Genomic DNA, 24719 nt, shown 5'->3' with positions numbered 1-24719 from the left:
AGGAATTAGCCATTAAGCGGAATGACGTGCGATTTCTCGAGAGACGTTTCCGCGGTGAAAGGAGACTGCCGGAGAAATTTAATGCGCCTCGCGCACTCGAAAAAAGGGGGTCCTGCGGCACCGTAATTCAATTAGACTCGCTGCATCGAAATTTAATGGGCCGCGACGCTGCAACTTCGCTTTGGATCGGTGCCACGGCGCGGGCGCGGGGCCGTGTCCGATGCAGAAAGGGCACGGCGTGCATGTTTGGGCGCCCTTTTGTGCGCAAAGGAGCAGCACAAGTACCCGAAACAGAAATAGAGAAAAAAAATGAACACTCTCTGTGCGCGTGCACTGAGCACCATGAGTGTTTTCGCACGAGTAAATAATTTCTTTTCAAAAAAAAAACGTTCGTATAGTTATGTTGAAATCTAAAAATCGCATGAAAAGTGTAAATTAAATTTATAAAATAAGAGAAATTGAATTTTCTAGTGAATTATTTAGCGTGGCGTAACCCTTATATATATCCGCTTATAACCTTATGAGTTTGAGTTACGACACATGTCAAATGCTACTTCTCAGTTTATTACTTGGTTTCTTATTTATCGAAATAGAAATATGTGATTTATGAATATGTAGACACGACACGTACATTTTGTCGAAAAGTATTTATCTATTAACCAAGAAGACATTTATGAACTCTAGCATACGCGCGACCGTTGTGTGACGAGTAAATTGAAATCGCTTCTGCGAGGTCGAATGTGTTTAACTCGTCACCCGGGGACTTCATTCTCTGCTTATTGAACGCGATATTGAGAAATCTTGGTGAGATCCTGATACTCCTTTCGGTCCTCTATTCAAAGGAAGCGCACATCTTGCGATATTTGATTGGAAATTCTTGAATTCAATATGAGCGCGTCGATTTACGGAGCGTGTAGGCGTAGAAGTTATTGCCGAATAGTGCACCGGTATCGATTAAAATTCAATAACGTGCTCCACGAAATTTCCTTCGATTTCTCAATTTTTACTCCAATTTTATCCTTTCTACAAATGTTTTCGTATTTCTTTCCTTTTTCTCAACGCGAAAGATTCTAATTGTATCTCGATCTTTCGATGTAAATTTTTATCGTTGGATTATAATACATTTCATCGGCGAATTTTGTAAATAATAAATTTTTTAATAGTGCAATTAATTTAAACTTACCTTCATTGTCGATGGAAAAGATGCCGATGCCGTCGCCTCCTCGAATGCTGTATCCGATCCTGGAATCTCCGCCGGGTGGATCCGCGTCCTTCGCTCGAACTGTAGTGACGAGGGTGCCGATCGCTTGATTCTCGAAGACACTCGCGGACACGACAAAGTTATCGAAGACCGGTGGATGCAGATTTTCATTCACGTCAATCACTTCGATTATGAGCATCGTCTCGGAAGACAAAGACGGATCACCGCGATCGCGCGCGACTATCGTCAACGTGTGCACTTGCCGTTCCTCGAAATCTAAACTTTGAGTCGTTCTCACTGTGCCCGACACTTTGTCGACCTTGAAGTAGCCCTCGCTCTCCATGGCGTCCGTCAAAAAGTACTCCACGTCGCCGCCCGCGCCTTCGTCGGGATCGGTGGCGTCCACAACGGCCACGACGGTCCACACCGGCACGTCCTCGCGAATCTTAACGTTGTAACTCGACAGCGCGAAGGTAGGCGCATTGTCGTTGACGTCGTCGACCGTCACTCTGACGAGCGCGTCGGAATACAAGGGCGTGGCGTCGGCACTCTTGCCGCCGTTGTCACGTGCGCGAATTCTCAGCTCGTATATCTCTTGCCGTTCTCTGTCGAGCTTGCCAAAAACACTGAGCACACCCGTCACGGGATCCACGCGAAAATCGTTGGTTTCCGTCACGAGGGAGTAGGTGACGCGCGCATTCTCGCCGAGATCGGCGTCGGTGGCGTTGGCGCGCCACACGTTGGTGCCGTTTAAAGCAGTCTCGGAGATCCGGAAGCTCGCCAAGGACTTCTCGAACTTGGGCGCGTTGTCATTGACGTCGAGGATGGTGACCGGCAGCATCTTCGAGGAGGATTTCTGCGGCTTGCCCAGATCGTACACGCTGATGTTTAGAAAATACTCGTTCTCGCGCTCGCGATCCAGGTAACCGATTGTGTTGAGATCGCCGGTGTCCGGATCGATGCCGAATACGGAGTCGCGATCGCCGCTGGAGATGACGAAGACGAGCTTGCCGTTGTAATCTAAATCGCGATCGCGGGCGCGTATTCGCACGAGGGTCGTGCCGAGCTTGAGCGACTCGTTGACGCGTATCTCGCTCGGAAAATCGATAAATTCCGGCGCGTGTATGTTCTCGCCATAACGACTCGGTATCATGGTGTACTCGTCGTCCCGCGACGGCATGTTGTTCCTCTCGGCGGAGGCGATCGCGTCCGTCAGTCGGCGCGCCACGCCGGTTTCGTGACACTCGAAAGCACCGGCCTCGTCCGACAAGATTCTCGCCTGCGAGCCCAGATTCCGTTTGGCGTTTACGAGATGCATGTGCACGGGATTGACGTCGGCGAAGTGCGTGCCGTCGGTGGCGGTAACGTTGACAGTCCTCTCGCTGACCTTGACGTCCGACAGGTCGCAGGCGACGGAGAGAACGCCGCTAGCCGAGTCGAGAGCGAAGCAGCCGTCGGAATTGCCGGACACTATGCGGTAACTGATGATGTTCCCGGCGTCGAAGTCGATCGCGGACACGGTGATGATCTCGGAGCCGATCGACACGTATCGCGGCACGTGACCGGTGCAGTCGATCCGTTCGAACTGCGGTCGATTGTCGTTCACGTCACGCAGTCTCACCCGCAATTGCATCTCCGCCTGACGGCGATAGGGCAGGCCCCAGTCGCTGGCTCGCACGTGCAGCAGATACTCCCGCTTCATGGTCTCGTAATCAAGCACCTGTTTGGTCTTGACGATGCCGGAGAAGTGATCGATCTCGAACGGTACTTTCTTCAGGTTGTCGATGCTGTACGATATGTAGGCGTTCTCGCCGGAGTCGCGATCCTTCGCGGTCACTCGCACGACTGACGTGCCGGCCGGCTCGTTCTCGTCTAACCACACCTCCATTTCCGGTTGATCGAAAGTCGGATCGTTGTCGTTAGTGTCGACCACGTTGATCTTCACCTTGGCCGAAGATTGCTTTCTAGTGCCGGCGTTACCCTGATCGATCGCCGATACCGTGAGCGTGTAGAACGCCTTCTTCTCCGCGTCCAGATTCACGGCTGTGTACAGCATGCCGGTGTCGGCGTTCACGTAGAACTCGCCACCCTCGTTGCCGCCTACTATCTCGAGATACACCAGCGCGTTCTTCCCCTCGTCCGCGTCCGTCACTTTCAGTCTTATGATCGGCGTGTTAACGGGTGCCGTTTCCGGCACCTTCACCTCGTAGATCTCGCGGCTGAACACCGGCGCGTTGTCGTTCACGTCGGTTAAATGCACCGAAACGAATTTGTAGCTGTAACGCTGCGGCACTCCGCGATCCATGGCGCGCAGGGTGAGATTGTAACCCTGCACCGCGGTCTCGCGATCAAGCAGGTGTAACACCTCGATGTTGTACTCCTTCGGCACGGAGCCCGAACGCACCCTGAAATGGCCGGACGGATCGCCGCCCACGATGTCGAGGCTCGCGATTTGACCGTGCACGCCCTCGTCACGATCCGTCACTTTCACGACCGCGTAAATATCGGCATTTGAATTCTCGACGATTGAATTCTCGGGAAACGAATTTACCTCCATCTCGGGCGCGTACAGGTTCACTTGCTGCACCCTGATCGTGACCCTCGCGGTGCTCGCGTGGCTGGTGCCCACGCTACGAAACAGGACGCCGCGATCCTTCGCTAAGACTACCAGCTCGTGTATGGCGCGTTCCGCGTACCTAATGGAGAAAGCCAATTGTTTGCTAACCACACACGACAGTTCTATTAATAACTTAACTATGGAGGAAAAGAAAAAGAGAGACTATTATGCAAATGCTCTGTAAACAACATAATATGTATAGAAATAAAAATGCATGCTCTCGGCGTACATGATAAATTTTGCAACATATTTTTATAAAAAAAGCAGAGAATAAAATGGAACTGTTATTTCGTTGACATAAAATTAATCAAAAATTAATATATATGATAATTGTTCCATTCTTTCGAACTTCAAAATATAGTTAAAAATTTGAATTTAAATTTATGTAAAAAGCGAAATAAATTTAAATAATGTATGTTTAAAAAGGGAACAAAAGCTGGTTATTTTGCAAATACTTTTGCATTTTTCTACAATCTATTTTAAGTTTATCTCTTTTTTCTTAATTATAACTGAATTATAACTGAACTTTCCTTTTTCTCAATTATTTCAATAATAGAATTGACACATATTATAAATCGATTTAACAATTTGACCATCTGCTCAAATTATACAAACTATTGAAATGTGAAGCGCTCGAACGTTCAATTGTTCGAGCGATTCAATTAAGCAATTTGTTCGAATCAGTGTCCAAGTTTTTTCCGCCGATTAATTTCAATTCGAAATAATGAAACGAAATGTTTCGTATATCGCACTCACCTGAGCGGTCTCGTGAGCGTTATTACGCCGCTGACTGGATGAACGGCGAACTGATCGGTCTCCTCGGCAAAACTATAATAAATCTCGCCGTTCCTGCCGAGATCGGCGTCCTCGGCGATTACCCTGAGTATGCTACGATGCAAAGGCGTGTCCTCCGTTACCGTGGTCTCGTACTCGATCGGATAGAATAGCGGATTGAGATCGTTCGTGTCGAGGATCGTCACTACCACCGTGGCGCCCGCCTCGAGCGTGATCACTCTGTTCCTAGCATCGCGCCTGCTCAAAGTGGCGCTCACCTCGAGCACGTACCGGTCTTTGCGCTCGCGATTCAACACGTCGACGTTGCTGGTTCGAGTCCGAATTAGGAGGAAGCAAAAATCGCCGACCGTCAGCTCCTCCGCTTTAAAGAACTTGTCGCGATCACCGCTCACTATGCGGAACTTAATGTCAACGTCATTGTCGGCGGACGCGAGTTTTATACCCATCCTGTCCCCGGGCACGACGTACGTCTTGCCGATGGAATTCTCCGGAATGGAGACGTTGTACAAGGGTTGAGTGAAACGAAACTCGGGCTCGGACGAGAGATCCGCGTCACCCTCGGAGGTCGGCGGGGTCGTAGCGGTGCCGATCGACGAGACCGACGACTTCATCGACCCGCCGCCGCCGCCGCCGCCACCACCGCCACCACCACCGCTTCCTCCTCCCTCGATTCCGTGCGGCGGCAGAAGAGTCGTCGGTGCGGAAGTGTCGGAAGACGGAAAGCCGGCTGTAGCTGCGAATAGCCACAGCCATAACCATGGCCAGGCGTGCAGCACGCGCTGCTTCATCTTACGCATGTTGGTGCCGCTAGCTCATCGTCGGTACTTGTCGATAAACGCTCTTGCCCGGCTTCTTGTTTTCCGCCCGGCAGAACGAGGCCGCTGCGAGGCACGAGACTTCCGGCCCCGTATCGGTAGCGGTCACCTGAAACAGTAAACGACGCCAAAGTTAGACGGAGGGAACAAGTTGGCCGAAGACGAGGGGAGCCCGTAGTCTAGCGCATGAATACGGTCGAACGGCAAGATCCGGGGTTATCCTCGACGACAGCTACTGGCTTCCACCCGATCGAGCGCAAAGACTAGACGGTTTAGCGGAGGAAGTTAGGGCGAACGAAGGGGTGGGGATGCGAACGGGGACGAAACTCCTTTCCGGTTGTGCATCATTGATCGACAGACAGATATATAGCGACAGATAGATCATTCGAGTGCGAGACGCTGCAGAATGTACAGGAAACGAAACCACTGTACGCTCGGATCGATTATTTATTGATGGGACTCTTAACTTCGTTCAATTGTCCATTTCGCGGAATCTCATTGAACGTAAAAGGGACAATCAAATGCAATTATGTATTCGTTACGCCGCTTTGGTGAAATGCGATTGTCATGGAAGATTATGGATTATTCACGTATCGAAATCCGAATTAAAATTTCGCCGACATTTGCAGCGTGGTCGATCGAGTCTACTTCTTGTAAAAGATTCAAGTTAAATCATTCGCTATTCTACAGTGATGAAATATTCTGCGTCTGTGTGTCCTTAATTAGATCTTTTCTAAATGCGTGAAGTACGGATAATAGAATATTAACATTTAGCGAACAGTTGTCAAATGGATCTAAATTCTTTTGTTAATGTATCGAATACATTAGACTCAAAGTAAAAAATAACTATAAAATTCTACTTATTTTCAAGAGATTCGATAAGAGACGTAAAAAAGAAATAAGAAATTGTTCGGACAGAAAAGTATTATTTTGCCCAAAGATGCGCTCTAAGCTAGATGCATCGGTGGTTTCTCATGAATCTATCTAGCTGGCGCGACGATCATTTCCCCGCCTGACAGTTTCAGAACACCGAAGTCCCGATATCAGCGGCTCATGTCGGAACACAGGCAGGATACGATATAGGGGTGCCAGGATTTTGCCTATCTTTCCAGTATCCCCCACTCGTATAATCTCTAATCTTGACCAGTCGTGCCTCCGGCCACGTTTGCGCGGGTCGATGTATCTCGTTGCGCATTTGACAGCTCGATATCGATACGTCGACCGTTGGAATAGAAACGGCGCGTTATGCCAACCTAGAGTGCCTCGTAATTCTGAATAAATAACGATCTCCGCTTTTCGTTGTTAAAAGCGTTCCGAGATACTCGCGAACGAGAATACCTAAATAGCCGTTAATTTTAAATTATTCGCCGTTGGTTCCTGTTCAGCGGTGAAAAAGACGGCGATTAACTGAACAAAGATGAGTACAAACGGGAATTATTATAGAAAGTTATCGCTGAAGTTGGGAATCGCGCTTAATGATTTTCTGCAGTCGTGTAATTATCTCTCGGAAATAAGACGTCAGATTGCTTTGTCGCCCGTGAGTCGCGAAATCGCGTAGACAGAATTGTTTTCCGCGCCCATTATGACGCTCCAAGTCATTCCGCTCGGAAATTTGTAAAGCGACATGGTTATTATTAAAGAAAGCATCGGCTTTAACGACGATGCAAAAAGAAAATTGATCCTTAGTTTGTAAAGTAAAACACGAAACACCGACGTACGCGTCTCACGCGCTTTCGTTCACGCGAGCTCGATGCCAATTATAGAGCCGCTCATTCGTAACAGACGTAATAAAAAGCGCTTAAGCATCGGCGCATTTTCCCTCTCTCCGCAATTCTCCGTGTGTTACGCTGTGCCTTACGACGATAATGTATCTGGAAAACGCGCGTACGCGTGTAAGCGTGAGTAAAATGAGGCGAGCGAGCAAGCAAGTTCGCGCCAAGTTGGCGCCTCTGCGCATTCATATTATTGCTACCGCGTCCGAAGCCTTGCACTCAACCTTGAACGCGTCACCGACCGGTTGATATTCCCTATTTTCAATCTCGGATCGTTAATTGTTAATTAGAAGTCTTGTTCTCTTTGTATAAGTAAATCAGAAATTACTTAAAAAAAAACCGGATTCAATGTCAAGTGATATTTAAAAAAGGCTATCAAAATAAAAGGATAAAGGAGCAAAAATAAAATTAAAAAAAAAAGTTTATTGCTATTTTCAAGTTAAGAATTTAATATTAATTTAAGGGGGAAGAAGTAAAGCGTGGATATAGAATATTAAATTACTTTTGCACAAGTTTGCTAACATTCAACATAAACACACAAGAAGCCTATAATTCATAACAGAGAAGTGTTAATCGGCATACATAACAATATAGTTCCAAGTTAACGCGACGACGTTTGCTACCATATCAAATATGCTCTTCAGCAACCGCGTAGACCGCGGAATACATTTTCCTGAAATTTATGCTGCTGCGTTACACGGTCAAGTCCAGAGGAAATCCCGTCGCAATCTTCCCAAATGTATTTGCATACGGCGCCGGATATGTAGAAAGACTCCGAGAGTCTACGCGAGTCTGTCGCATGCATACGTAAATAAAATCACTTTTCTTTCGCATTCGCTTAAATTTACTGCGAGATACGAAGACCGGCGGATAGACGAATAGAAAATAGACGGACCAATTTTTCTTCTGCGATTTCTTTCTCAAAGATCGACGTCACTTACGAACCGTCTAGTAAGAATGACTATCGTGACAAAGCCGGATTATGTAGATATTGAGAGGGACGACAAACGTTTGAGATTGTACTCAACGGTTTCCCGAAAGCCGTGGCTTTCTCTCTCACAAAGGAGCTAAGATACCGAGGCTCTGAATTGTTGAAACAACGAACCGTAGCGCGCCGCCTTTGACAACCAACGTAAAAACATTCGAGCGAAATTACGTGCTTCTTTCTCATCAGTATCCTACTTTTTATTTTCTCTTTTCAATCAGATTTGAACATCTTTGAGCTCGCCACACGAAAAGCTGAGAAAACGACGAGCGGACGGATGATCTCAAGCTCCGAAGGCGGTTTTATAACGTTCGGAGGTCGTGACAATGCTCGCTCGCAGAAACTCGTTTTGCCAGTTAAATCGAGCGTGAATTGCGATGCCTCGCACAGAAAACGGAACGCTAGCGTCGCAGAAGGATGGCGGTGAGGGCCGGGGATTTAAAACGATCGAAAGGGACAGATAGCGCGCGATGGGATAAAAGGCAAATCGCACGGTGAATCGTTCGAGAATATTCCCGCTATATTTTTTCGTGCGAGCGAACGAACGCCGGCACTATCGGCGAGAAAATGCGGGGATCGCGCGGCTGTGCGGAGGACGAGCTAAAACAACGTACGCCGTCGGTATTTCAATGCGAAACACGCGAACGATCGTGCGCGCGTCCGCTCGAGAGACGAACGGCCGCGGAGCGTACGTGAAGAGGTCAGGCGGGCGATGGACAGTGGAATTAATTTCCGAGCTCGAGCTACGTGTCGTACCGGCCGTCGTTGTAACGAATTTTGTCAGTTTACGGAACAAACACGCCTCGTCGCCTGATCTCGGCCAAGCCGGAAAAAAGCAGCCAATGCTTGTGCAGCGACGCGAAATATTCGGCGGTGCCGCCGTTATTCGAAAACGTATTCGACGAAACCAACACGTTTGTATTCTTCATCCCTTCGCCAAAACAAAAGCAAAGAGGTAAATCCGATTAATGCCTACCGTACCGCCATGCGCAATGTAATCGCCTGGATTCGTGCCGCTGGCTTTTATCTCTTCGATGCAGCAGAAGAACATGTTCATCTATTCGCCGTAATGATACTCGCAAGCTTGCAACGTCGTTTTAAGTGTACATTAAATTGATTTTTTATAGCAAACTGTTTACTTTCGCCGAGTAAAGGCGCTTTAAGCTTTCGCGATATTATCTTTCTCAATATCGTTAGTTTCTTTTTATTTATTAAAATAATTTATGGAAAATAAACAGGCTATCACTTAGTATCGTCGAGAGAAGAAATTTTTGAAAACCTTCAATTTTCTACTCTATCGTTCGCAGCAAATATTATAGATTTTCAATTTTAAAAAATCGGCTTGAAACAGCATAGTCATTATTATTAATTGTTTCGCGTCGATACATTTGGCCGGCTAATCCGTTATCAACACCTGCACTTTTGTGCCGACTTTATTTCACACAGATGCTTCTACTCTTAAGAGCACGCCAGCCTTTTTATCGAACGATATCTCTTATCTCTATCGAGGAAGAGCAAGCCAAACGCTCTCCAACACGCCTCATCTGAGATACTTACTCAAGAGTATCTTAAAATACACGTATCAGTGGTTTCTCACTAGGCAAACATGAATGATGTTCTGCCGTTTATATCTTTACCAGTTTATGCTTTGAATAATGCTGACTCGTTTAAAATAATTTATCGACGATTTAAAAATTAAAAAAAAAAAATAAAAAAAGCTGCCAATTGAAGTACATCGCGCTCTATTAGGCGCGTTGATAAATATTTTCTGCTGAGAAATATATAATTCAAACAAGAGATTATGAGAATAGGTATATTAAGTTATTACGGACTCTCAGTTTTCGGCGCTCGGCTACACTATTCACAAATTTACAAAGCGAATATCCGTTTATGGAGGCCGTCGTTTGTTATTATGTTACAGATATTCCGGTGCCGTGCCACGGACTCGAGTTAGCAAGAACGATTACTGCACCATAAAACCGGCGTCTCGCTCTTTAGCGGAATTATCCGGTGAGTCTTAGCAAACACTTATCTTCCTGCGATTTATAGACCGCGTTTTCCCTCGGCCCGCTTCGCCTTGTACTTTATAGCGACGTAACGCTCGCACGAGAACGTTTGCACGACGAGAGGCCAAGTTTCCCGACGGAGTCGTGGTCGCGTCGATGGTCCCGCGGCGGGGTATTGCTAAAAAGATCGAACTTTCTCTAAGCCGTTTATTGCACATCGCGCCGTTACGTAGATAGGATTTCTTGCGCCTGGTCGCGCGCGAAGTCTGGCGGATCGCGTTATATTCCGACGTACGGCGTCTAATGTACAAAGTTTGACAATGTTCGAAATGCGTTACGTACGAACAGGGAACGGACGTGCTTTCGGGCATTATTCCCGTTTTCTCTGTCTCTCTCTTCAACTTCGCACTTTACGTATCTCCGGAAGCTCAAATTCTCCCGACGTCTAAGACGCGAGGAATACTCGCGACGCTAATAACGTGTTTACCGAAGTCGTGCTCCACCGCGTAATTGCATAGTAACGCAGAGAGAGAGAGAGAGAGAGACACGCATCTTCGATAAGAAAATACCGTAATGCGCCGGCACCACGCTGGCGCCGCGCGAACGACGTTGTCACTGCATACGAACGACCGCATTTGAAAAAAAAAAAAAAAAATGCGGATTCACCGAGATTAAACCTGTGCGCCAATATGGTAAAGCCGACGTGAGTCTGTCATTTTCTTGTTTACTCGCCGATTGCGCAGACGAGCTCCGTTTAATCAATTCCACGCGGTGATTCTCCCTCCGCGTCGCACCGCGAGTAGTAATGTGAAAAAAGAGCAAAAAGTAAATTCGGGTAACCACAATTTACGCTAACATAGAGATTAGTCGGACGAGCGCATAACGGATGCTGCAGAAATTATGCAAAATGCGCTCCGAGACGTCCGTTCAGTACGAGATTTTTTTCCCCGTGAGAGAGGATTTCTGTGTTTCGTTACGTGGCAATCCAGTTACGCGCATACGTCACACGGTGAGGATATACCTTCCATACTTCGCTCTTAGACCGCGAATGCGCCTGCAAATCGTATAATGCAGGCAGCTTGTTGAGCACACAAATGAAGAACTAGCGAAGCCACTTTGGCGAAATGCGACTGCCGAGACGACGCATCCGCCAAGCCGGCTCATGTGAATGCAGCAAAACGTTGCAGTGCGGCTTTAAGGTCCGGGCAAAAGAAAGTCGTAGGTAAGCGAAGGTGAGGATCGCACGGGAGAACGCGCGATCATTACTACACCGAGAAAGACCAGGTGAAGAAAAAGGAAAAACGTGCCGGGAGTACGTACGACAAAAAGCAACGAAAGCGGCGCTCCTAACTGCCGGCACCTTCGAACGCCGTAATCCAGTAATGCAAATACGATTCTCGGCCATGATTTTCTTACTTCTCCCTCGCGTATCGCGATGTAAATTTTTTCAAGCTCGCTGCTGCACTTGGTCTGTTTTTACATCGGCGCTGCTTAACGGAGAACTTAGAACTTCGTTCGAAATGTCCGCGCCGTAATACGAGCTTAGGTCGCGCTAATGCATTCGACCCAGTGAATAAAAATTACATCCAACGCTCCGTAGAAAAATTCTTCGTAGAATCGCGACTTATATATCTGCATTTATATCAAAATATGTCATAACAAATATTATATTTTTATTTAAATTTATATTGAAACAAGCTTAGCTGATGAACTCTGCAAAAATCCACGAATAACATTTACCGTTCGATGTCGGAATTCTCGAGTAAACTAAAGATTCCGGACAACTGCCGTCTACGCGAGGAATAATTTCGTTATCCCTGAAATCGTATCTCCAAATTTTTCTGCTTCATTCCACTCTGGTTGGCGGGCAGGGCCGCGCGCGCGATACGGTCTCATCTTTCCAAGTGGGATGCAACTGCAACGGCGAACAATCGCGCTGACGATCGGACGAGCATTGACCGACTCGTAGCCCCCTAGTGAAATAGAGGACGCAGAGCTCCGGCCTCGTCGGCCTCGTGCGAGACCGGCGCGGTGAACGGGCCCACCCGCATTCGGACGTCGCCCTTGACAAATGGACGCTGGCGATTAAATCAATCCGAGGAGATATGGCTCTCTCGCGCTAGCGCGACACGTCACGTTGCGTGGCCCCGCTATTTATGTGCTTCCACGCGATCGCGATCCTGAACTCGAGTTGTGGGAGCGGAGCGGCGAGAGGCGCCGCGCACCACTCGCCGCTTCATCCAATCCCGTTATCCCGCTTGCCTCTTGTCGGCTTTTCGGTTTGCCAGCGGCTGCAGAAATCGATTTGTTAACTCGCGCCGACTTTCCCCGTCGCGCCGATAAAGCCGATCCCGCGGTCAATTCTTCATAACAATCGATATGCTCACTCCGCGTTTGATTGGTCATCATCGTGATTATTCGTTAGGTTCATAGAATAGGTGAACCCGTGAGTGAGCGTTAGCCTCCTTTCGCGGGGAATGAGGATCCTCCTTCAGCCGTGCCGGACATAATTTCCCGAGATATGGCTCGATGCAACGATTATTCCGGACGAATCGGAATTACGGCCTTTAGATCGCGCGACCATATTTAGTGGCGCGGCGGAAACCAGTTCACTAACAAAGGCTATGAGCATACATTGGCGTTAATAGGGTGTACGGGTGATCTTAATGAGGTAGACCATCGAGTGAGCGAACGTGGGTACCCGCGTACCATCAAAAGTCCGATACTCGACCGGAAAGGACAAAACCGACCGCCTTTGTCCGGCTCCCATTCGAGGGGCTCGTAGGAATCCACGACACGTAATGGATTTATTTCCAGGGTCCAGGGCGCAGGCGTTGTTCTTTCTCTTATCCCCGGTACAAGACATAGAGAAGCTGAACAAGCAGCGAAGCCGTGCTCGAGAACTCGGAAAAACTATATATATATTCCTGGTGAAACACGCTCTTCCAGATAATCATCACAAAAGCAAATCGTTGCCATGGAAAAATGAGTGGACCGTGCCAAAGGGGACCTGGTGATAATTTACGCATGTTTTTGTCAAGAACCGTGATCGTATCAAAGTGCACTGGAATAATTACGGAAAACCGTGTAGTCGCGTGTTTTTATCTTCGCCTAAATATAAACGATTATTTAAAAAATATAGCGCTGGAGAAAATAATAGAACAACATAATAGTGTAATAATATGCATGGAATATAATATCAACGATGTGTTTTCGCGTACATATTAATCTTCTTTTCGTTTCTTTCATGTGACAAATTCTCTCACCGTTAATGCGAGATACAAAATAAACCAGAGAGAAACATCGGTCCAATGTTTATCTGAACCAAGTAACTCAATAATGATTTAAAAACAAAATTAAATTACACCTGTATTTATCCGCTATCGAAATAAAAATAATTAAATAATACTGCGCTGCAATTTATCGTAGAAATAACGTGCCACGGTTTTTAAATATTAAAATACTAAATAATTTCATCTAGCATTATATCAGAATTATTAATTTCGCGCTGTTTCCTGAATCCCGTTTCTTATTTTTCCATACAACGATAACTTGCATTGTCCGTTTTAAATCATAATATAAAAGATATATTCACCTATTTCGCATTTACCTATCCATGCATTATAATCCTGTTTGAAAGATCAGTGTGTGAACGTTCGAGTTAAACATTTTCTATAGCGAGAAGGTATCAATATATCCGGAACAAACATGCTGACATTCGGAACTCATTCTATTACTTCGTGCAATATTACGCTTTCGCCTGACATTTCACGAACGGCAAGCTGTCATCGCGCTTTCATGTATGATTTTTACCGATGTTTCACTAATGTTGCTTTCGCGTTACTTCTACGACTCGTCAATCTGTGCTCGATACGCTGAACTCAATAAATGAAAAATAAGAAAAAAAAAACACGATGTGTATGTATTTATTTTTTCATTCGACGTCAGTCGCACGAATCGAAATAAGTTTTCAACGGAATAAGTTACGTATCGATCCAGCTTTTCGCAATATAAAAATAAATGTAAATTGACAAGTAATTCTAACTATCGTCTACTATATTTTTAACAGATAAAATACTCGTACGACAGAGATTTAAATTATGCGAAGCTTGTGTGCGAAAGTTCCCGTAGCCACACGAAGATCAGAAGTAAAATCTGCCGACTCATCCTGTCCCTGTTCCAACAAGCTTCCAACTGGAAATGAAACACGCGAAAGGCACCTCTCACGTTTCTCTTGTACGTACGTGTCCCTTGTACCTTTACGAGCCGATCGATCCGTGATCTAATTCGACATGGGACGAATGATGCGTCCGGCGATTCTATCCTGATTTTTCGATCGAATCTCGCCGGGCCATTTAGTATTGTCCCCGATATCACCGCGAGACACTTCGATCTTTGCCCCGCGGCGCATTGTCCGCATTCATGCACAGTATTAGGCGATTCGTTCCGTTCGTCGGAAATGGCATGCGCTCAGACGTCACTGGGACGGGCCCCCCTAGCTCGCATATATAGGTTTTTATTATCACCGCGTTATTTATCGTTGCCATTTCCCTTCCAATAAAACCACCATTGTGCCGGGGTGACGTTGAGCAGTCGAGTTATTTATAATGATTGCCGTCTTGCGTTCGCGCGAGCGGATCCTCCTGACTCGCGCCCCGCGCTCTCTACCGCCGACAGCCGTCGTGAGCCAGGCACCTGTTGGTTCTTTACCGAGTGAAATATAAATTTGATGATGATGATAGCGCTCGCTCGCTTACTCGCACACTGCGTGGGCTTTGAGAGTACGGAGGTAGCTCGCGTAGACAGCGGCTCGACGGGATATTAAATTCCAGCGATCCGCTGCCGGCATTGTGCCCGTTATTTTTGCTATTTGCCCTGCGGAACGGATTGCGCGTCGAGCAAGCTCGAACGCGTGTTTTCACATTTCGCCATTTGAGGATGTATTTTTTAAAAGCGCAATTATTTTCTATTTTAATGAATCTCGGAAGCCTGCTATGCGCAAACAAACGTTTTCACGAATGTTGAAGCAAATATGATGACAAAACCGCCGAAGAATTTTTCGCGGATTTTTTTTTCCTGGTTTAGTCGCAGTTTTATTGCGCTTACGCAGTCATATTATGTGCACTCGTCACGTATTAGCAACACGTTGCGAGCTTAGATACATTTTAGTGCGCCGCGTATATTTCCCGGGTGCAATAAAACCCGGCACTCAAGATTGCGCACTGACTAGCGATAAAGGAATACGACGTCGATATTATATTCGCTACGACACATCATCCTAGGAGAAATTAGTTGAAACGACGTGTATATATGTACACGGTGAAATGGACAATAAGTGAACATTTACGATGATGTACGAGAGATACAAAGACGGTATTATCGACCATTGCCCTTTACAGAGAAGCTTTGCATTACGGTTTCTACAAAGTATTCGTTACTCACACTTGACTAACTAACACACTTAACTAACACGCGGATAATGAGGATTGTGGACATGTAGAATAAGAGCAAACGGCTTAATTCAACAAAGGGCTCTCTTTGCAACGTATGAGGGTGGAATTCAGACGAAAACTTATGAAAAATGTAGAAATGCAATCAGACCGTATTTGTGTCAGACTTACCGAGGATTATCCGATTAAAAAGCGATGTGTTTTATTTCGAACAAAATGCACTTTAGTACTTATTCTGTAATACCTAAAAGAAGTGAGTGTGTTGATGAAATTTGCTGAATTTCACAAAATGTGAAAGCTTTATAAAATTTTAATATGCTTAAATCCGGTAATATTCAAGTTTATCCAGCTAGAAAGATGGAATTTTTTTCACAAACAAGAAGAACAATAATGCGTAAATAGACCACTGATTGTTTGTATTGTCGAGAGTATAAGCGCGTTTTGAAACGAAGTAAATAGTCTGTCCAAAGAATGTTTTTTGCCGATGAAATGGGTCGAAAGGTCGCCCGCCGATCGTGCATTTCGTCCGCGCCGCGGCCATTTGTAATCCCGGCACAGCCAATATTCTCGTTCGCAATTATTCTTCGATAAAGCGAATTTAATCGACGATCACGAAGTGCTCGTGTCGAAGAGCGCGCGATGCATTCGATTCGTATTTTGGCACACACTCGTACTCGTCGTCGCTGCGGTAATATAAAAACGAACGTGGACCACGTGCGGAGTATGGAAAGCCCCCACTTATGTTTAGTCGATTTAGCGATCGACCGATCTCGTAAAATTTTGGTCTTTCAATACGCTCTGTATAATTGCAAAATGCTTCATTTATTTGCAACTTCAAGAATTATTCCACAATTAAAAATATAAATTTGCTGAGAAATTTTCGGCTTGATAATTTAAGAGAGACATTTTTTTTAAGTCGGGAAATATTTACTGCATGACGTTAAAGTGTTAAAGGCGGTCATCGGCGCGCTGCTGTTTAAAGCAAAGTTATAATTACGAGATAAAGTCGGCATACGGCGGAGTTACGCCAGTCTTTGCTAGGCACGAAATTCTGGCGAGAAACGGCACGAGTGCCACCAAGTCTCTCTCTCTCTCTCTCTCTCTCCGACCGTCCCGATTTCCCGCGAGTCTGTGGAGAGTCTAGAGCGCACGGTATCAAGCCGGATCGTTAGTCACGCCATTTCGGATTTAGCCGGTCGTTACGCCAACTGCATACCGTCTTTCGGGGGCTGCGAGAAGATTAGGGTTCACGTTCGCGCTGCCGCGCTCTCTCCCGCCGTTTACATTAGGCGCGAAGCTCGTACGTATGGGAAACCGATACCTACGCTACCTCAGACCCAGAAGAGGCGGGTGGGTCTTTCCTCTTATCGCGATGACCCCGATAGTTCCGTACTTTGTTAGGAAGTGGATAATCGGCGGCTTGTTATGTTAATCGTTCCTTTATCGACCGGCCTCGCGCAAATTCCGCTCGTCCGTGCGCGGAACGTCGAAGTTATCTGCGTAACAAACGACTCTGTTAAATTACGGCGTCAAGAAAAGGGAAAGAGAGAGAGAGTATGAGAACTGTGAGGTAGCCGCACTTAATTTCCACATTCTCGCCGGTATCTGGAATCGCTTTGACTCTCGGATCATATCGATTTCGACGACCCTCGAGAACGTTCGTTCAGCTTTTTGTATGGACTACGCGCCCGACGCTGCGTCGGAATGCAAACGAGAGTTCTACACTTTGCGGCAAACCGCTTGTTTCATTCTACCTTTTCGCGCGTATCGGAGCCGGAAACAAAGGATGGACTAGCAATCAAATTTTTCGTTCGTCGTGCACAATGAACAGTATTCGAGAGAAATGTCAGAACGTTGTTATGACGATAAAAAAAACCTGGCAATATTGCTTCAAATATACATTTGTTCTTTTTTTAACATTAAATAACAATTAAGCTAAATTTAATTACTAGTAATATTAAGATTAAAGAATAAAATAAAGTATTTTACTCTTCAAAAAATTCACATTATTTTTGAAAATAAAATTCTTCTAAAGTAGATGCATAATTTATTTCAATATAATTGACAAACAAAATTAAAGAACAGAATAAAAGAATCAATAGTACCGGAATAAAGATAAAAGGTGCAATAATGTAGCACATAATCTCTCGGAAAAGCTACAACTGCTCTCAGTTCTGAGAATGTAAATCGCAAAGTCCGAAATCATATTCGAATATTGCCATTCAAGCATGTTCGATGATATTTTAACCGACGCTCGTTAAATGATTCTTTTTCCCTCTGGAGTTTGTGGTTTTCCAAGTAACGCCAGTTTCGGCGTTACATACATTTCGGCCAAACGATCCGCGGACGTGAGCACGAAGGATGAATTCGCGAGGGGACGCGCGCGCGCGCGCCACTAACATTCGACATTGGACGTCGAACGAGTTGTTTTTTTGTCGGGTCTACGATAAGACGAACAGCATACGTGCAGCGCACGAATGGCAGCAGCTGTGCGTGCGTTGAATATTTAACCGGCTTAAACCCCGTGCACAATGCACGCCGAATCGCGCTGAATGGAGAAGCTGCTGACGGGAGTAGTTGCCCCCCCAAAACGAATCGAGGTGAGCGGGGGTCCATATATAATCAACACACTCGTCTCCCCTTTTACCTCTCTTCGCAATCATTCCATGACCTTCCGACGATGGCCCTTGAATTCAAAACCCGCGGGGGACGGCCTACCAATTTTCCTGCCTGTTTATTTTATCAAATTTAAATATATATGCATTATTGATCATTCAATTTAAATTTGGAATCAGGGATTTGAGCCTGTAGCAGCGCAATAATTCATAATAAAGTCTTTTCCACTATCCTAATTTTAGCGCCATCAAAATACTTGAAGATATCATGATCAATTTGCCATATTATCGATACATAATGGTAACCTCCAATTATTTCGGGCTATTACCTGATGTTGCAATTAACTAAGAAGCTAACGAGACAACTTGATGTTTTAAACCCACGTGAATTCGTGCAAATTTAATATCCAATTAAATAAATTTTAATATTCAATTGAATAAATTCAGCCAGCAAATATGATTTCGACGAGTGGCAATCGTCGATGATAACGGTTTCGTGAAAAGAGAAGTGAATTACGTAAGGTGAAATCGCAGAATCACCGAGCAGACCGAATCGAGCGAATGCAAGGTGCAACTCGGAGTGCATAATTCGGGATCGCGGGGACTTGATGTTTCACGCGGTAAAACGAGCGACTAACGAAACCAGTAAAAGTTCCATTAGCGAGAAACAAGTCCTCGGGTCGCGACAGTAATTCCGCTGGTGTGGCGTGGTCCAATTAGAGGTCAACGTAAGACCCGCAGATTGCCGATGGCTATCTCGTTAGGTTGACGGTCAATTCCTCATTAAGGGAACAAAATTCAGGGATGAGAGGACGCGAAGGAAGCGGCAGAAATATTTATCGGAATCGTTAAATACGTGGCAGCGACGGTGGCGAATCCATTAATAACCCTGCGCGAGTAATTTGCTCCTGGTTCGCGAAATCGACCGAGCGGAAAAAAAAGAGGAGAAAAGAAGATTTCGCCGTGGAAAGTCGAGAGTTGAAGGTGTTCCGAGTAACTCGGTTCGCTAGCTTAAGGACTTTCGACGTAGTCGCGTGGAACGGGAGAGAAATACTTCCTGAATTAATTACAATACGTTGCCGCTGTCGTAATTAACCGCGTCGAGTATTTCTATCGATCCTCTCGACGTTTATACGCATAACCCATTGGCACTTTGTAAACTGAGTGAACCTTCGTAACCAACGAAGCAAAATATACCATTACGATAAACTCGATGATAACGTAGTCACTGCTTAATCATAAATAGTCGTCGACAATAATAAACTGTTCAATTAATAAACTCCAATAATTGCGTATGGATTATATATTTATGCATGAGATGCGCAGTATATAAAATTGTTTGAAAATGTTCACCACGCGCGTGACGCAATTATTATTTAAAATTACTCACTCATTATTTTATATCTTTAAATGATATGTATTGTTAGCGAGCAGTATTTTTCCAAACGGTCGCGTTGCATGCAAGACACAAACCGAAACGTGAAGCTTTTACGTTACCTTTGCTGTTTCAAGCTTTTAACGACGTGCAATTTACTGCAAGTTACTAGAAAGCGTGCCGGATTTTCTCGTAGTCGAACACTTGTTCAATGGAAGTATAACCGAGCTAAAAGCAAAGTTTGAGAACCACGCTGCGAAGGAGTTAGACTAATGCGTTTCGCTCGGTGGACAAACGAACGACAAGAACCTCTCGAAAGTTGCCTATAAATTACGCTACGATACAGATAGTATCGATAGTGGTTCATTAGAGGCATTTAATCGTCCAGACGTTTTGATTACATTCAAGTTAAATAGTCATAATAGTAGTCATAATAGCTGCCTAATTAATGAACTTCGACGATAGCATCTGAATAATTACAGATATACACGAAACATGCTGCTTCAAAAATATCAGATAAAACTTCATATCAGAGATATTCAGATAATACTTAGATCTGATATCTAAGTACACTTGACAGATATTTGTTTTCGAGTAAAAAACAGATTACACAAAATTATAATGAAAACAAATTGTGAAATTTTTTTAACGGTGTTGTTTTTTATCCATCAGCCTTCAATATTAAAGCAGTTTCGCGGGAACAAACAGTGGAAATATAATGTAATATAATGCAATAAAAAAGATGTTAAACAAAGATTAATATTCATAATGTTCCATTCGTTGATGGATGATGCCATTATGCGTGCCATGCGTGACATTTTGTATATTATGCGATAAAATTAATTCTGTAAAATATTGCCCGTTCACGCGTCAAATGTCCTACCGATTGCCTCGTCCCGGCGGTAAAATATCTGCTAAACTTCGACAGCCCATATCATTTTCATAGAAATATTTTGCATACCCTCCACCGTCGGTGATGTCCGATGCTTTTCTCATATATTGCGTGAATCGATATGCTAAGCAGTGCTGAGGAGCTCCGGCCAACACGGCATGTACGACGATACATAAATTTCGCGATAAAGATTAAATATTAGCCTTGTGCTCTATTTCCTTTTATAATTAAAACATAAGTACACCCGCTTATTATATTATATTTATATTGCGAATATGACCCCGTTTCATCGACAACGCTAGTTTTCCGCGCGCATAGATGGTGTAAAGTGCAGTACTTAACCGGGAAGGTTATCTCCCGAATGAACGTGTCCATCGTGCTATAGCGTGCGAATCAAACTGCGCTCGAATAAACATATTCATTACGTCGTCGTCGGTGCCGTAAGCACGATCGAAATCCCATGAAAGGTACGAAGACATTGTTTCAAGGGAAATCCGCAACATCGCACCGCTGCGCGATGCTAGTGATCGATCGGAAGCTTTGTGGCAAATGCAATGTATAGAGAATCGTGTTTATAGCGAGAAGCGCCGGTATAAAGTGCATTAATCGTAACAAAGAATATTAACTGTACATTAGATAATTGCTGCTCGAATGTAGCAATATATTCATCCAACATTGCCGCGCGTAGCTGACAAATTTGGAAACCTTAATACAGTCGAACAATGCTTCGACAAAGTTGAAATTACACCGCGCAAATGTTAATTAGCAAAAGTAGCTAAAAAGCGGTCACATTTATGTGTGTAACGAGTGCGGCATGCAAATTCTGAAACATTCGTTTTATCGCACTGAAACATGTGATGATTGAGTCGTGGTAAAAGCATTTTTACGTCAGCGAGGAGTTCAAATGCAAAAGCTGCGTTTCGGTGGAGCGCGCGATTTGCAAGTGTATGCATTACACGTATATTATAATGTTCGTTAAGGTCTGGTCTCGGGAGAAGCTATTCTGACATGGAAAATGTATGCGTTACATAGCGAAGCATGTAGAGTAGTTTATTAGACACCGCTATTGTTCTCGCGGCAACGGGCGCCCGCTGCGTAAGTAAATGTTCGCCATTGATCATCTGAGCGTTTACATTTCGCATTATGACACGGCAGTGCCCATTATGAATACCAGAGATGCGTTTTCCAATAACGGAGTTTTCATAATTATCAGACAGAGTCAAGCGCGAGTCTGTCTGCGCCACGTTTCCCAAACATATCTCCCGAATATCGCGATGCAATGTCAAGATTTTCACCGTCTCCGTCGTATTGACGTATCGAAGACTCGTAGCTCGATAGTTCCGAAGGTGCTATATAACGGTATTTCGCGAATGCGCACTGCATTACAATATGTTTTGTGGCGTACGTGTGCTGCACATGTCTGTACGCATCAACATAACCATTTTTGTCACATAGTCACATATTTCAATATCGAGCAGATAGATAGTTTTAAAGGCGATATCTGTAGTCACGCTTCATAATTGTAGCTCGACGTAAGAAAACGAAAAAAAGTGAATATAAAAAAAGGAATTCTAACTTCGAGAAAGTAGTATTTGGGTCATTTGTAAGAAATTGAATCATGATTGGCATGGCAATCTAAATCGGCTTAACATATGTTCCTGTCGCATATAATTATGTATATCGTATTCAGATTTCTTTTAAGAAACGAATACGTAAAAAGACAAGCCACCGACGGCAAATCGCAACTTATCATTATTATTATGCATGTCACGGTGCATAGTATCGTATCTATGAATAGGAATAGGCTTCAAATTGGAGCAGCAGGTTTAATACCGCCTTTGCTTTGAGCAGTAAAGTAATTAATCGGCAGCTGCTCGCGTGCGTACGTGCATTTTCCTTGAAAGAACGAATCATGAAAAGCAGCACGACGACATGACATGAAACGACTGCGAAACCAAGTGCGTCGATCGATCGATCGTTTCTCGCCGAGCGGAACCACGTCGATCGCGGCTCACGCGATTCGCATTGTACGGTGAATATTCGTCGCTAGATTCCACCGCTTGCTTATGCGGGTACAAATATTAGTTTTAAGGAGCAGAACAAGGGCAAAAAATTGTTTCGTTTTTCGAATTTTTGATGCTACGATCTGAAACAGCCGAAACGTAAAACGCGTACATTTACAGTAAACCACGATTTTAATTTTCATCAGTTGAATACACAAACATCGGATATCGTAGAAAAATAATTGCTCGGAGATTATATCGATTAAATCGAAAAACGCGCTCCCTTCCTGTTTACTCTACCGACCCGCCCGTATGTTTGACGGCCGTTTGGTTTGGGTATAAGATAGCTGCACAGTGAATAGAGAAATACGCGGGCAAAGTAATGCAGCCGCTCGTATCCGGAAGAAATACCTCGGCGATTAATCACATTTATAACGGCCGAATCGAAATCTAATTACGGAAAAGTAATCACACTCGTATCTTGATAATATATAGCGCTGATTCCCTGCCAAGTTCGAATTCTCGCTTCGCAGCGGTCTCCTCCACCACGTCCTCGGGATTACGTAAAAACCGAGCGCGTTGTTCGCCCGACCAGGCGAAGAGGCCGTTCGGAACATTCCCGTAGAACATATCCCCGAGAGAACTCTGCATGTACCGCGGGCCAGAAGACCCTGGAGAATGTAGGAGAATTCGAGAACATGTAGACTCGGGTAGACGTCGCACAGAGCGCGAGATTAAAAATCCGCCGATGTAAGAAGTTCGCCGAGTTGGAAAATTTCAGAATCTTAATATCGAACGATTTCGTAAAGTCCTGCAAAAATAACAACTGCGAATGCACAATAAACTTGCAGCGCGCGCTCGCGAACAGATCGTTACGAATACGTACGTACACGGCATGAATCGATCGTATCGCTGAATGAAGGACTCGACGAGAAATTGGACAATAAAATCGGGCGGGCTTGCGGGAAATATATTTCAATTTTCGCCATGGAAAAAAGGGTAGGGGCGGTTCGGCAGGCCAGCGCGATAAATCGACCCGCCGTGTAAAATATCCCGACGTGCCACGACCGGCGTGCGTATATGCACCGGTCGTGCTACGCGCGTTACAGCCGGCGATATTTATCGGCGAGACACATCGAATAATGCGAAACGTCCCGATTGCGCACGGTTTTTCACGCCGGCTGAGCGGTCGTCGAATCGACACCTCGAATTAGTTCCCGCGTTTGATCGAGTGCGCGGCCATCAGCACTCGTTCGGTTAAGCCGGCGCGATGCACTACTGCAATTGCATTGGCGTTACTGTATAGTTTCGAGAGCGGCTCATGCGCTAAGATACGTCTGCAAACGCCACGAAGCAGAGATAATTTATGTTGCCCGCCGCTGCGATTAATTAATTGAGAAACTTCCCGCGCCTGCAGCGTACCGGGTTGCGATGTTGAACCTTAACCCCCTGAGAGAGAGAGAGAGTCTGCCCGGGGTGTGCACCACACCCATCGCGTTTTTAACACGTTCGCGGATTCTACATGCAAACACGGCTATCACTTGTATGTCCGGAGAAAAGATAAGCGATAGCAACAGTGTAAATATTCTTCTCCAAACACTATCATTCCATCGATATGTTTACATTTTTTAGCTTACATTTTTGGTTCTATATTCTGCCGGTTATAAAATCGCAATATTATACCTCTCACTTATTAAACGTTAATAAAAGCGCACAATCTTTCGTCCAACAATAAAGCTCGATTAATTTTATGGACCAATTGTCGATTGTTCAAATTGCCCGATATTTGAGAGCAAGATAAACAGAAATTGAAACGAGTTAATCTAAATATCTCGTGATGTTATCCCGCATGGAGACACGAAATGCAAGGTTTGTCCATTTTTAATATTGCTATGATGGTGTAAAAATGTCTCTAATAAATCGGACCGTGGAAAAAGTGTGGAATATAGTGTGAAACGTTCGCAGCACCGCACGTGGCACGTTTCCAATTATCTGAAATTTTTTGTACCACGAATTCGCTTTATCGAAAACTTTAATAGGAGCCGGGGAAAGTTCCGTCGCTCGAAAACGCATTTGCAGCGAGATCCAACTGCTCTTTCGAGGCGCGTGCAAGATTCTTTTCTGCCGAGGTTTTTGGTTTCCGCAATATCTCCCGGAACTATACAATATCCATTTTTAGAAACGATAACTCTT

General features: G+C 45.0%; 1 protein-coding gene across 7 annotated transcripts in view; it reads right to left on the bottom strand.

Annotated features, from left to right (window-relative positions):
• The window catches only part of kug (kugelei), a 290315-nt gene that overhangs the window by 182476 nt on the left and 83120 nt on the right, over nt 1–24719 (bottom strand). For all 7 annotated transcript variants that reach the window (XM_012360691.2, XM_067358937.1, XM_067358936.1 and 4 more), the window contains 2 exons: nt 4575–5537; nt 1184–3897 (listed from right to left, as the gene is read on the bottom strand). In XM_012360691.2, coding sequence (XP_012216114.1) covers nt 1184–3897; nt 4575–5410 — 3550 coding nt within the window. In that variant the 5' untranslated portion in view covers nt 5411–5537. The remainder of the gene's footprint in view (nt 1–1183; nt 3898–4574; nt 5538–24719) is intronic.

This window comes from Linepithema humile, chromosome 7 (assembly GCF_040581485.1).
Source record: "Linepithema humile isolate Giens D197 chromosome 7, Lhum_UNIL_v1.0, whole genome shotgun sequence".
NCBI lineage: Eukaryota > Metazoa > Arthropoda > Insecta > Hymenoptera > Formicidae > Linepithema > Linepithema humile.
The sequence above is the reverse complement of the archived record's forward strand: the minus strand, read 5'-3'. Positions and strand labels throughout refer to the sequence as shown.